Raw genomic sequence first — 14,936 nt, forward strand, 5'->3', positions numbered from 1 at the left:
CCCAGAACTGCTGAGACTAGCCAATGAGATTAGGGAGGGAATAATCCTTCTTGGTAGTTAGTCCAAGAGGATCAGCTTGAACCCTACACTCTCCCTTTTGTTTATTTATTTATTTTTATTTTTATTTTTTTGTCAGTCATTGGGCCTGAACTCTGGGCTTGGGTGCTGTCCTTCAATTCTTCAGCTCAAGGCTAGTGGTGCTCTACCACTTGAGCCACAGCACCACTTCCGGCTTTCTTTTTCTGCTTATGTGGTGCTGAGGAATCGAACCCAGGGCCTCATGCATGCAAGGCCAGCACTCTTCCAGTGAGTCACCTGCCCAGCCCTTTCTATTTTTATTCTTTTAGTTTTTTTCCTCTCTATTAAAAACATATTTAAATTCTTACTTTGTTTACTTGGTGCTGTGGAATCAAACCCAGGGCCTCATGTTTGCTAGGCAAGCATTCTGCCACACTCCCAGCCCTTATACTCTCTTCTGTTGTCTCTTGTCTCGAAGGGTATGTCTCTGGGAGGAGGTATACACAACCATGAGCTTGAGTGGAGATCAGTAATGCAGCATGCATGGAATGACATGTGGTAGCTATTTTTTCCATGATGTTCTTTAAGCCCTAGATCATGATGCTGCCCACGATCTGGGGTTTGTTGGCCGTCTGTAGTCTAGTCTGCGGGAGGAGCTTCCGCAGGCACTAAGATTCAAGTTCAGTTTGTTGCTAAGCGACGTGAGAATGAGATGGTTGTGTCTGGGATGGGTGAAGTTACCTCTTTCTGGGGTCTGATTCAGAGATAGAACTTCTGTGGGTCAAGAATCCCTTATTGAGGCCTCATCCCCCCCAAACCCATTACTACCATAAGTGGTTTGTAGAGCTAAAACCCTGGGGGTAGGCTGATAGTCTTTGCTCCTGGCCTTTTCCCTTGCATGTTTGACATAATTGAGTCAGACTGCCTGGTCAGATTCCAGGCCAGGTTAGATGTTGGATAATCTACAGCACTTGGACTTAGACAAAAACAACTCTTCCCCTACTAAGAAGTGGTCACCAGCCTTCACCAGAGAGATAGAGTTCCTAGGTACCATGATTATTGACATTTTTCCCTGCTGGTCAGCTCAAAGGAACAATTGTATCCTGTCTGTTCTGAGCCACCCCTTCCTTCCTGCTGTCCAGCCTTGCTTCCAGCAGGAGGGTGGAGCGGGCTTCTGGAGGTTCAGCCACTAATCTGCCTAAAGATGGCTCCGAGGTTATGGAAAGGTCAGGCATGCTGTGAGTGTAGGAAGCCTCCCCCCGTATCCAGCACTCTTGGGATGGTTCTGGTAGGGATAATATCAATAATACCCCAAGAAAGGAGGCTTGTGAATATTCAGAGGCACTCCACTTTCAGCTTTTGAGAGACAGCCCTGGATAAACTTGGCTTCCTGGAATTGGAATTGAAGTCAATCTTGCTTATAAAAGAATGTGGAGATAGGTTAGTTTAGTAGTTAAGTAGACTTAAGTACACACATATGTCTAGCATACATTGTGACATGTGAAGTGTCTATGGTATGAGACATAGGGTGTATATTCTCTCTCTGTTGGGCAGTGTACCCTCACAAATTTTTGCCACCTGTAAACCCATGCTTTTTGTTCTTGTCTGATGAAGACTCAGATATATGCATGATTCTGCTATCTGAGTGCCCCAAAGCCCCAGTTGAAGTGTTTTTTAAAATTTTGGTGTTAAATTTCAAAATAATTAGGTGAGATATACAAATTCTGTGTAAAAAATGTTAAATGCTTAAGTATAAGAGTGTGTACATTGTCTCTTAACCTGGCACAGCCCATGCCTGGCTCTTTTAAATAATTCCTGCATTCAGCCATCTCTAAATAATAAACATAATAAATAGTATAATTAGTGTCATAAATACAGCATTTGTACAGTTTTGCTGCTTATTAATTTTCGAAAAACCTTAAGGTCTTGAATTCTAACAATCTCTCCCTTAGAGGAGAAGGAGATGGTTTATTGTGTCATTTTTCCAGGCTCAGTGGGCTGGTGGTGCCAAAAGCTAGGAGATGGATGAGTCAGGGCCATGTTGCTAGGGGACAACACTGTATTACCCGACTCTAGGTTGATCACAGCAAGGGGAAGTCTCCCTATGTGGCCTCCTCATTTAAGGCTTTTTGCCAGGAGCACAGAGTGAACTTTTAATTTGTTTTGGTTAAGTGCCAACGACTCGCTCATGTTTGGGAAATTGAAGTAAGCATGGGCAGGATACAGAATACTGTGTGTACCCTATTTCTCCACATATGAGATGCCACAGAAAGCCAGAGGTACACTGTCAGAGGAGTGGGCAGTGCTGGCCAAAAATGTATGTGCCTTTCATAGAAAACACACTTGTATTTTATCAACATGCAGAAAGAGGAGTGCTTTAGTACTACAGACATTTGGATCCAAATGCTACTTCCACCTCTTTGGCGTGTAACTCTGAAATGTTATATAATAGTCTTACTTCTATTTTTGTTTGCATAATATAATAGCAGATTTATTCAACTCAATGGGTGGTTATGAGAATCAAATGAAAGAATGTGTACAAGCTACCAAGAATTAGTATTTGTTGAAAATGATATACTTTCCCAATAGAATATCTTTTCTGGAGTGTTGAGTATTTCTATACATCTCTAGGCCTGTCGATTGGTTCTTTTTCAGTGTGTGTACCAAGTGAAATTTGTCATTGGAATATTGAAACTAGGAATGAATTCTTGGAATAACTCCATTTTGAGAACGATTACTCAATCTGTCACTTGTCTTTTTGCTCAACAGTGTGCCGTGTAAAAAGTGTGTGGTGGTTGGTAATGGAGGAGTTTTGAAGAACAAGACATTAGGAGAAAAAATAGACTCCTATGATGTAATTATAAGGTAAATGTATTTTGTATTTGCTAACCTAGAAGTGTTTGAAAATAATACGGTTTCCTACGTTAAGACATCTGTTTTTAATAAAACAATTTGCTTATATACTTGATTATGCAAATTTTGTTCTTGTTTGATGTTAGAATGGAACCTACACTTTAAGTTCCTGATGTAGCAAATATTTGTTACATCCCCTTAATGTGCTAGGCACAATTGGAGCCACTGAGGTGGCCGCAGTGGATCAGAATAGTATTCTTGTTCCCTGTGGAAGTTTTGTTGTCATTAAGGTAAAAAAAATGATTTAAAATAGACAAGAATATAATTCTTGTCATTTTGACAATCAGAACAAGATATGATAGGAGACAATTGAGGATTTTGTTGGGAATGGGTGAATACTTTGAGAAGATATTTAAGTTGGACCTAAGTGACCATCTGAAGCAGAAAAAATATTTACCACAGGCTCTCCTCAAATTTGGGGAGGGGAAGGGAAAAAAACCAAAATGTTTAAATAGGGATACAGATTGACCCATTGCAACAATGAGATGTATAAGATGCTATGTCAAAAAATGAACCTTACAATTTAGGGGAGAGGTGGGGGCTGGATGGGAGTGGGGTGGGTGGGGTGTTGGGGAGGGGGGTGTAGTTGAGGAAGTGTGAGGGACAGGATGGTAGGGGGAAAACAAGGGAGGAGGCAACAATGCTGGATAAGAAATGTACTCATTACCTTGCTCATGTAACTGTAACCTCTCTGTACAGTATTTTCACAATCAAAAACTTATTTTAAAAAAAAAGAAGATATGATCCCTGAGTTTGTGAGGAGTGGCAGAAAACTTAGTGGGATAGGAGGGCAGCCAGCTTGGGGAGAATGATATAGTAAGTTGCTAAGAGGTAAACAAAGACCAGGCTGTGTAGGACTTCGTAAATTAGGATGAGGAGTTTAGATTTTATATGCAGCGGGAAGTTTTTGAACGTTCTAAAGCAAGACAGGAATGTAATATTATGCTTTTAAAATATTCTAGCTGCAGGATAGACAACAGAACATGAAGGGACCGGGGTGGAAATGAGGCACCTGATTATTCAGATAGGAGATGATGATGGCTTGTGACAGGATTGTTATGGAGAGAAGTAGGTAAAAGTAGGTCAGTGGGCAGACTAGAAATGTTATAGATGTAGGGTTATCAGGATTTATTGTTGTACTAGATATGAGGACTAATAAGGATAAAGGAACCAAAGATGCCTCTAACTCTGTTTTTACTTTAAGAAATTGACTAGAAAGTGATAACATGTATTGAGTTTGGGCAGACGGGAGTAGGAAGAGGTGTAGAGGAAAAGTTTTCTGTAAATGAATGCTAGATTGGAGATACTTATGATATATGCAGTGGGCAAGTAGGCAATTGGATCAGCAAGCTAAAGTTTTCATGGTGAATGGCTTAAGAGCTGTGTTTAAACCATGAGTTTGGTGAGAGTCCCAGGAACAGGATTGAAGTTTGGAGTGTTCAACACCGAAAAGTGGTTGCGCAAAGAAAAAGAAGTGAGCAAAAGGAATAGAGGCTCCACCAGTGAGATGAGACGTGACCACAGAAGCTGAGAAAGGACACCCAGCTCCCAAGGGTAATGAGGAAACAAAACACGAACAAGACAGAGAGGCTTGTCAAGCTGGAGCATATTGTCTTTCTTGACAAAACAGCCTTTCGGCATAATATGGCAAGAACCCAACTGGAATGGGTTGAAGAGAGATGGACAGATGAGGAGATAGAGAAATCAGTACTCTCAACTCTTGAGAAATTTTGTTCTGAAGAGTTTAAAATGATCTGGTAGTTGGAAATGCTTGCACACTCAAGAAAGATACTTGTCTTTTCTTTTGTGGATGTAAACAATGCTAGGGAATATTGTGAAACTGATAGGAATGTAGAGAAGAGACTGGAGTGGTGAAGAAAAGAGGGTTTGTGTCCAGAACATGTGTGTGGTTAATGTTTTGTCATGGAAAGGAGAGCCACCAGGATTGTGCTTATAACTACTAGGAATCTCTGAGCTGTTGTGGTGGGGATATTTCTTAGTGGAAGGTTGGGATAAGGCCATCACCTGGCCTGGGTATTTGTGTTAGATATGAATAGCCTTTTGTGGGAAAGCCAGCACACTGGGGCAATATGGTAGGATGGCTTGGCGTGACCTGGAGGTTTTGTTAGATTCCAAGCTCGTTTAGACATAGCAAAGTGATCTGACTTTGTTTATTACCCATTCGGATTATTGAGGCTACCAAACAATTTCAAAGTTTTCACAAATTTCTCTACCTAAAACCATCTAGTTCTGATGATTTAGGAACATGGCAAGCCCTTGTAAGGAAAATATAGATACATTTGGAAATCATTCATGGTGCTATTGAAACAGCCTCATGCTAAGTCTCATATTACAGTCAGTGGCAAAGAATAAGACCGTATTTATCTTCCTAAGGACCCTGTTCTGGAAACAAAAAGCATTCCCTTTTTATAGCATGCCTTCATAGTGTGTGCTTTTAAATAGGGCATGTCTAACCTTGGCTTTGAGCAGACACAAACTTAGCAGTGGATCTTTGCGATTCTCCAGTGCAATCTAGCAATGGACATTCATTTGGTGGTAGAGAGGATAATATAGCAATTTGTACTGCTTCATTTCAGAGCACTAGTTGGATGGGTTTTCTTTAAAAAATATTTTATTTTGGATGTGTTTTCAAGCCATAAGTGACCAGACGAAGCAGAGAAAATATTGATAGGATCCCGAGTTTGTGAGGAGTGGCAGAAAACCTAGTGAGGTAGGAAGGCAGCCAGCTTGGGGAGAATGATACAATAAATGGCTAAGAGGTAGACAAGGACCACTTACATGTAATTTTTCTTGCCTATCAGTTGCTTAGACACATGGCCATGCATTGCACTGTAGACTTTGTAACTGTGGACATAGAACTCTCTCTGGACTTCAGGGTCATTGTCAATCCACGAGGCTTTGTGTGGTGGTCCCTTAACTTTATTCTGTGGTTTTCTTTTATTTAGTCTTCAGTTTTCCTATGAGCAAGTATCATTGGTTCTACTGTTGGTTTTCAAATACAAGTGACTATTTTTGCCTCTGATCAAGTATAAAAAAAGGAGTTATGTCTTTGATCATTATTTGTAAAATTCTGACCAATTATCTTGTAGTTTGTTGTTTGGTCTAATCCTGAAGGTGGTAAGAATTGTGATGAAAATGGGTCCTCCTCCACTTGGTCTACATGTCTCGTGTCTTCCTACCCACAGAATGAATAATGGTCCTGTTTTAGGGCATGAAGAGGAAGTTGGGAGAAGGACAACCTTCAGACTATTTTATCCAGAATCTGTTTTTTCAGATCTCAGTCACAATGATCCCAACACCACAGCGATTCTTGTTGCTTTTAAGCCACTTGATTTAAAGTGGCTGATGGAATTGTTGGCAGGTGGAAAAATAGTAAGTTGGCAAAACTGATCTGCCTTCAGGCAACCTTCAGTATTCTTTCCTTTAAAAAAAACACAAAAGACTACAATGTTCTATTTTCTATATTCATTTCAGAATACCAATGGTTTTTGGAAGAAACCAGCCTTAAACTTAATCTATAAGCCATATCAAATCAGAATATTAGATCCTTTCATTATCAGGACAGCTGCTTATGAACTGCTTCATTTTCCAAAAACATTTCCCAAAAATCAGGTATGTATGTCTATTTCCATTTTTTCAAACTGAAGATCCAGCTGGAATAGCATAGAGACTTTGCTGAAGATTGCAGAAACTGTATGGGGAACTGGCTCATGTGGTAGTTTGAGGTCCGTATCTGGTGAGGGGGAGCTTCCTTTCTCTTCATCCATCTACTTCATCTCCTATCACCTCGTCTTTAGTGTTGCACAGCAGTACTACAGAGAGTCTAACTGGGTAGGCTGAAAGATGAGCTTGTGCCCAGAGTTGTAGAACAGAATTTAGTGCAAGTGTGCAGGACACAGCTTTCCAGGCTAGAATTTCATTAGTATTTGCTATATTAGTAACCTTCATGTTTCTCTAATGAGGTATCTGCAACATGATATTTATGAAGAAAAGGTTTATTTATCTGTGTTTGTAAGTTCTTCAAGTGCACACTTGGGTGGCTCGGTGCTTTGGATGTCTGGTGAGGGTGTAGGAGTGTATGTCAGAGCAAGTGCTTATATCTCAAGCACGGAGACAGAAAGGGAAACAACTAATTCCCATCATCTTTGTAGGGTCTTACTAGACTTTAGCTGGCACTCTACCACTTGAGCTATTGCTCCACTTTTGGCTTTTTGGTAGTTAATTGAAGATGAATGTTTCATGGACTTTCCTGCCTAGGCTGGCTTTATAACTGCAAGTAACTAGGATTACAGGTGTGAGCCACCAGTACCTAGCTTGTTTTGTATTTTAAAGAATTCCAGCAGGATCCTCTTCCTAATACTTCAAGTATCTCTTCACCTGATGGCTGTTTTCTGAGTTAGTATTGCAGCTAAATATTATATTTGAAAGATTTTCAGTTTATATTCAGTCTGAGTTTATGTTTCTACAGGAGGTTTTTTTGTTGTTGTTGTTTTCTTCTAGAGTACAGTGTACTATTTGGAGCTTCAGTCTTATGACATGATGGCTTAACTAAATATTTCCCTTTTAATTAACTGTTCCATGTTTGTTTATTTGTTTTTTTAAATAAGTCTAGGACAACTGAATATATTTTGGAAATAAGTAGCTCATTTGGGATTAAGAATTTTGTTTTCCATTTCCCTCTAGAAACCCAAACACCCAACAACAGGGATTATTGCCATCACACTGGCGTTTCACATATGTCATGAAGTTCACCTAGCTGGTTTTAAGTACAACTTCTCTGACCTCAAGAGCCCTTTGCACTACTATGGGAATGCCACCATGTCTTTGATGAATAAGGTAATATACATATCATTTAAGGTAGCATACAAATACTTTGGCCTGTTGATCTTTGCGGTCAGAAAGCCTGTGTTTCTCTTTTTTACTCTCTCATTTTACTGAGGGAATTTTGAGGATTTGATGGGAGTTCCAGACTACCCAAGGTTGAAAAGACAAATCAGGCCCAGAGTTCATTTTACAAGAGCAATTCCTAATCTGTGGAATTCAGACTCTCTGAAGAAGCTCATAGTTACTGCCAAGTACAATCAAATCCACATAGGGACTAAGCTTTATTTTAGACACTTTCTATTCGCTGTTGTTTAAATATGAAACCTGCTGTTTGAAATATACAAATTCACTAAAAAGCATGAATTGCTATATGCATAGTAATGATTTTCATATTTTCCTTTGTAAAGTAGACAAGATGGCCTAGACCAATGCAAAATCGTAAAAGAATATGAATTGCCAGGAAGGTGGAACACTTACTTGATCATGTAGTCACAAAGAGAGATAAATACTGGCAGGTTTGATCTTGAATTTTTATTTTCAATGACTGAGATGGAATTTCCTTTATAATTCTCTAGATTAGTAGTATGCCATATATATCAGGATTAAATTATTTGTGTATTTTAAATATTGAAATGTGAATGCTTTGTTGTATACATATGACTCTCATGAAGTCAGTCCCCTTTAAATCATCCCAAATACTGCATAGGACTAGGAAGTAGTACTAATGAGGTTGAGTGTTATTTATTTTTGCCCGACCTGGGGCTTGAATTCAGGGCCTGGGTGCTGTCTCTGAGTATCTTTGTGTTCAATGCTAGCTCTTTATCATTTGAGCCACAGTGCCAATTCTGACTTTTTTGAGTTTATTGGAGATAAGAGTGTCATGTGGACTTTTTTGCCTGGGCTGCCTTTGAACCGCGATCCTCAGATTTCAGCCTCCTGAGTAGATAGAATTACAGGCCTGAGCAGCTAGAATTATAGGCCTAATTCACCAGAGCCAGGCAAGGTTGGCTTTTGTCGTCTCCTACCTTACCCCCAGCTCTTTCACACAATGTGTTTCAAACACTTGAGTAGTTCCAGAATTATGGCCAGAACAGACTTTAAATGTTTCATTTCTCCTCAACCCAAATCCTTCCTCTAGCACTTGTGATATTTCAAGAATTCTACTCAGGAGGCTGAGATCTGAGTATTGCAGTTTAAAGCTAGCCTGGGCAGGAACATTCATGAATCTCTTATCTCCATTAGAAAACCGTTAAGTGTAGCTGTAGCTCTGGTAGAGTGCTAGCCTTGAGCAAAAGAAGCTAAGGGACAGTTCCTAGGACGTGAGTTCAAGCCCTGCAACCAACAACAATAACAACAATAAATATATATATACATATATGTGTGTATATATATATATATATATATATATATTAGATTAAAACTATTTCCTGGAGAAGATTAGGGTACCATCAATAGACTCACATTTTTAGTTCTATTTTTGCTGTGCTGGGGTTCAAAGCCCATGTTATACAGGTTGAGCAAGCATTTGACCACTGAGCTCCACTCCTGCCTCCGAATTGTTTTCCAAAACACATTTTAAATTGAACCAGAATTTATAGTAGTCTCTTCTCTCCAGGTTATTTAATGTCTTGGTGTCAGTCCTGGAGCTTACACTCAGAGCCTAGGTGCTGTCCTTGAGTTTTTTGGTCAAAGCTAACACTACCACTTGAGCCACAGCTCCACTTCTAGCTTTTTGGCAGTGAACTGGAGATGAGTCTCGGACTTTCCTGGCCAGGCTGACTTTGATCCGTGATCATCAGATCTCAGCCTCCTGAATAGCTAGGATTACAGGATTACAGGTATGAGTGACCTGCGCCCCGCAATTTTTTATTTTTTTTATTTTTTAATGAGTTCAAGGTGCTGATAAAAATAACAAAGACAAAAACCTATTCAGACCTAAAACTTTTGTCTCTGGAGTCATATGATTCAGTGTATCAGATAACTAGAAGTTTGCTTTTTTTTTTGGTTGGTCATGGTGAGTTCATGGCCTAGGTACTGTCCCTGAGCTTTTCTGTTCTAGGCTAGTGCTCTACTACTTTGAGCAACAGCTGGTTTTCTGGTGGTTAGTTGGAGATAAGAGTCTCATGGACTTTCAGGCTGGCATTGAACCACTATCCGCAGCCTTCCAAATAGCTAGGATTACAGGCATGAGCCATGCATACCATGCCTTAGAACTTTCTTAAATGACAGTTTAAGTAGAAAGATTGGCTTTCTATTTAGGTTGAACAAGGAGAAATTAGGTAATGAAAGTCCAGCTGACTTACTACTAACCTTTGAGCTTCATAATATGGCATTGCTGTGCTAACATTTTTGACTTTGGCCAGATGGTAATCTTACCTTTTTCTTTTTCTTCTTTAGAATGCATATCACAATGTGACAGCAGAACAGCTTTTTTTGAAGGACATTATAGAAAAAAACTTTGTAATCAACTTGACTCAAGATTGACCATATGAACTCAGATGGTAACAGTATTAGTTTTATTTTTGTACTGCAATCTTTAGTTTATTTTTGAATATGTTGAACTCATAAAATAATTATGTACATTGTCTGTTGCTGCCTGGTGATTTATAACCACCAGCTTAATCTCTGTGAATTTATTTATGAAAACCAAGAAATAGTTAAGATATCAGGGAAGTTTTGCTTGTGTTGTGTTTTTAACATAAGCTAGTTTTTTGGAGGTGTTTAAAATTGTCTTTTTATAGTTTCTTTATTGTAGGTGTCGGAAATGTAGTTTACCATGTTTGACTGTAATGTGTCACTTTGAGAGGAATGTTTGTCTACTGTTATAGCTGGCAGATGAGAAATTGGCAAGTGATTTTGTGTTAATGTAGCCACTCACTTGTGGATCTTAAGTTTATAGGGTTTAATTATGCTTTTACCTCCTGCAATTAATTAAAGTCATTAGAATGAATAATAATTTGGTAGCTAGGAAAGATGGTATACATTACAGTTTTCTTTTTAAGTTAAAGAAAATAGGCCAAACATGAGAATCTGGATGAGTAACTAATGTCAATGAATTACTTAATGGCTTTGCATTACTTTAATAAAGCTTTCCTTGACACAAATAAGGAAAAGAAACTTCAAGGAAAGAAATTTTAAAGCATTATTAGATCTTTTTTTGTTTGCTTTGTTTTTTTGACAGTCCCATGTGCTCCAGGCTGGCCTTGAGTTGGTGATCACTTGCCTGGCTCTTGAGTACTTAGGTTCCTGGAATGTGATTACACATGTTTGACTTAAATTTTTTCCCTTGGCTTAATTTATTCATTAAATTTTGAGTTTCTATTTGAATTGGGAAATATACAGTCTTAAAAAATCAAGATATTTCTTGACTTCTTAGTATTCTTAATTTAAAAAACCCCAAAATCCAACATTAAATTTAATCTTCAAATGAAAAGTTTACCTGGCTGTTTTAGGGGCACCAGAGAAGGATATCATGAAATGCAAACTGGCTAGTGCCCTTTCTGCAAGTTAATACAACCAAAAGCTATTTTGGAGAGAGAGAATAACATGTGAAGAAAGCAAATAGTAAATGTTATGAGGATGGAATTGAAAGGTGTCAGTAGACTTTCAAACAATTAATATGTGGTTACCACAGGTGTTAGTGACAACCAGGGTCAGTAAAGGAGTAAGTGGAACTCTTTTAAGCAGCCTGTAATGCAGAGAAAAAACAGTTGACTAAACAAACCTGATGTTAGCTATATGGACTTAGTTCTGCTGACAATGCATGCTCATTCAGTACTCTGGTTTCATTTGATTTTCCTAATAACTGCAATGGAAAGGTTGAAGACTGAAATGCACATGTGTTCAGATGTGTTGAGGATATTTTCCTCACATCACAAAGCCAAGGCTTGTACTTACTGCTTAAATTGAGTTTGATATGAGGTAAAAATCAGGCTTCAAAATGGAGGTGGGGGGAGCGGAATATTAAAGTAAAATGCCAATAGCATTTTCAAAAGTTGCTATTAGCACTATAATACTAAACATAAAATTATGATGTTAAAACTGAGAAATATGGCAATTTATGTAATATGGCAACCTACAAACATCAGTCATTTTATTTAAGTCAAATAATTTCAGCAAGACATATTTATATATATATACTATACAATTTATTAAAAACACATGAACACATTAAAATCTCACTATTTATACAGTCTAAATTCTAGCAACATATACAAATACTGAGTGACTACAGTACATGCCGAGGTAAGAAAAAATACATTCTGGGAGAATCCTGCAGACACCCAACCGTTTTTACTTCCATTATGTATTTCAATACATGTTTCCTTTCTACCTTTCCCTGTGCCAAAAAAAGGAGAAAAAAAAGAAAAAGAAACTAGTCACAAGTTGGATTAAATGAGAATTGGTGCCAGAGTTGATGGAAAAGAGAAATAACCATCCAACTCTGTAAATTTCGCAGTTTAGGGACTTACAAATTCAGTCATTATTATTATTATTACTGTTATTTTCTTTTTAAGGCAGCACTTCATCAGTTCTCTTAAGAGGGTTTGAAAACCGTTCAATGTCCCACATAATCTGTTCGTTCTTATCAGCTGTCACATCTGCCAGTGTTTGCACAGCCCTTTGCTCTCCAAGGGACAAGACACAGAAGGTCAACTTTATTTATCACTGTCTACAGCTTTGTGGACACATCCATGTTTAGATGAGCTCATATTCTGCTCTCTCCTTTCTGAGTATCATAATTTTAATTCTTCTGTACTTGAACCGGTGTTTTGTTTTGTTTTCATCAGTGAATAAACCCATTTGTTCAATGCAAAGTGCAAATAGTGAAATGTGAACTTCCATAACTGGGCTAGATCTGGTGCATGCAACTGGATCTATTTAGATTTAGAGTTTAATAAAAATAACAAACCAGAACTCACAGTAAGGATCAAGTAACAGCCAAGCCTATAATTTTATGAAACCCACAATGGTCACACTTGCCACATCACTGTTGGCTTCTGTTTCTAAAATTGTATGGCTGGGGAAAATTTACTCCAATAAACCACGGTAACTTGAGTTAATTATTCCATATGAAGAGTAAAAATGCAAGGAAATTTTGTTAAATGATTACTTTCACATTCTCAGTTGTTACTTGATTGTCTCCAATGCTATATATCTCAAACAAATAATGTACTAAAAAACAAAAATTTAAGAAAAAAATCTCCTTATATGAAAACTAAAAGAAAGTACAAAATCAGAAAAATATTTGAATTAGGCTCAGTTCTTCATCTGGAAAGTAAAATATATAAAGAATCAAAACTAGATATTTTATTAAAATCATTGGTAGTTCAAGCACAGTGGCAATATGAATCAAGTCTTAAAATACCCAACATTTCAAAAACACTGCCTCACAAAAGCAAACTCCAGGGAAAAACAACCAAGTACTCTCAATTACACAAACATAGCAAGCTTCTTTGGGAAAATAAAAGTTATTGAAAACATGTCTCTTAGAACATCAAACAGATGTAAGACAGGGTAAAGTATAATCTGTGTACCAAGGATGAATAAGGACACTAAAGCAACTGGTTTACTTTTCCCACCTGAAAGGGGATATATGTATTAATACATGTGCTTTTACACATTCATATATGGATTAATACAAGAGTTCAATATCTGTGCTTTTTGTTTCATTCTGAAACAAAATATGCATTGACTTCTCAGTAAGTGGAATTGTGCCTCAAAGTCTGGAGAAGTAAAAGAAAAAGAAATCATACAAGGAGAAAGCAGGATAACTATATAATTAAATTGTTCTCATTTGAACCAATCTTTTAGAATGTTGATGTTTAAAAGAAAATAAAATTAAACACTGTCCATTATTATTCTAATCTTGCTAACTTTTGGCAACATTATAAGCTGGTGGCATAAGTCCAAAGAAATGACTAGACACTAATGGGAAAGTACATTTTAACAGTATGTCCACAAACTGAAGTTTGTTTTGAACATGGCCTGGACACCTAAGCTATATTTTGTTCAAGGCTAGTGCTCTACCACTTCAGCCACAGTGCCACTTCGGCCTTTTCTGAATGGTTTATTGGAAATAAGAGGCTCGTGAACTTTTCTGTCCAGGCTGGCTTTAAATTGTGATCCTCATATCTCAGATTCCTGAGTAGCCAGGATTACAGGCGTGAGCCATCAGCACCTACCTGGCAACAAACTGAAGTTTATGAAGAAGAGGATATCAAACCTGATAGATTTATCATATGGTGAGCTTCTTACAATGTCAAAAAAACATTTAAAGGTAGGTTTTGCACTCTAAGCGAATACATTACAGATGACTTCTAATTTACCTCGACTGAAACTAGTTCTGAGTAGGTTATAAACAACTGGTAATCTGGAAGTTGCTGGGCAATTTCATTTCCTAGCTTGCTATTTGTTCCCTTTACATATGTGACAGGACATGCCTCTTCACACAAACAGACATAAGCATAATCACACACTACTCAAGAATGTGTGCTGGGTTTCTACATCTTCTAGTGGCTTACTGAGGAGAACCAAATAAAGAATGATTTTACTTGCCAGACACCAGTGGTCTATGCTTATAATCCTAGTTACTTGAGAGGCTGAGATCTGAGATCTGATCACAGTTCAAAGTGACACTGAGCAGGAAAGGGTATGAAACTCCTTTATTTCCCATTACCCACCCTCATCCCCCCCAAATTATTTTACTTAACTAAAAATTATTAAAAAAAAAAACTTTGTGTATGTGTGTAAAACCAAACAGAACAAGTAACTTTTTTAAAGGTAATTTACATTACTTTTGAGTGATACAGAATAAATAATCTCTCCTTTACTGCTTTTCAAAACTGTCAATTACTTATCTCCTGATTCTATATACTGCAGTCTATAGAACAACACTGGGGAACTGGTTTTGTTAAACTAATAAAGTGAGCACCAACTATTGATAAAATTTTACAGACAAAACGCAGCTAGCCACAAAGGGCCTGGCGATAAATTAAGTGTGACAAGATGGAGTTTTGTACCACAAAGTATTAAAGCTCTTAAACACTGTGTGCAAGTGAAAGTCACTCACCCCTCTACTACACATCAGTTTCCCAGCTATGGGTCAGGGTCAGTCTAAGACAAACAAGTATGTATGGTTGCTCTCAAAGCAATGCTTT

At 37.9% G+C, this 14,936-nt stretch overlaps 1 protein-coding gene across 5 annotated transcripts in view; it reads left to right on the forward strand.

Annotated features, from left to right (window-relative positions):
* St3gal6 (ST3 beta-galactoside alpha-2,3-sialyltransferase 6) overlaps nucleotides 1-13,159 on the forward strand; it is a 63,441-nt gene extending 50,282 nt beyond the window's left edge. For all 5 annotated transcript variants that reach the window (XM_042676843.1, XM_042676840.1, XM_042676839.1 and 2 more), the window contains exons 7-11: nucleotides 2,788-2,883; nucleotides 6,138-6,324; nucleotides 6,427-6,564; nucleotides 7,636-7,788; nucleotides 10,174-13,159. In XM_042676843.1, coding sequence (XP_042532777.1) covers nucleotides 2,788-2,883; nucleotides 6,138-6,324; nucleotides 6,427-6,564; nucleotides 7,636-7,788; nucleotides 10,174-10,260 — 661 coding nt within the window. In that variant the 3' untranslated portion in view covers nucleotides 10,261-13,159. The remainder of the gene's footprint in view (nucleotides 1-2,787; nucleotides 2,884-6,137; nucleotides 6,325-6,426; nucleotides 6,565-7,635; nucleotides 7,789-10,173) is intronic.
* Nucleotides 13,160-14,936: the final 1,777 nt, after the last annotated feature.

This window comes from Dipodomys spectabilis, unplaced genomic scaffold, assembly GCF_019054845.1.
Source record: "Dipodomys spectabilis isolate Male_0828 unplaced genomic scaffold, ASM1905484v1 ptg000032l, whole genome shotgun sequence".
NCBI classification, from domain to species: Eukaryota; Metazoa; Chordata; class Mammalia; order Rodentia; family Heteromyidae; genus Dipodomys; species Dipodomys spectabilis.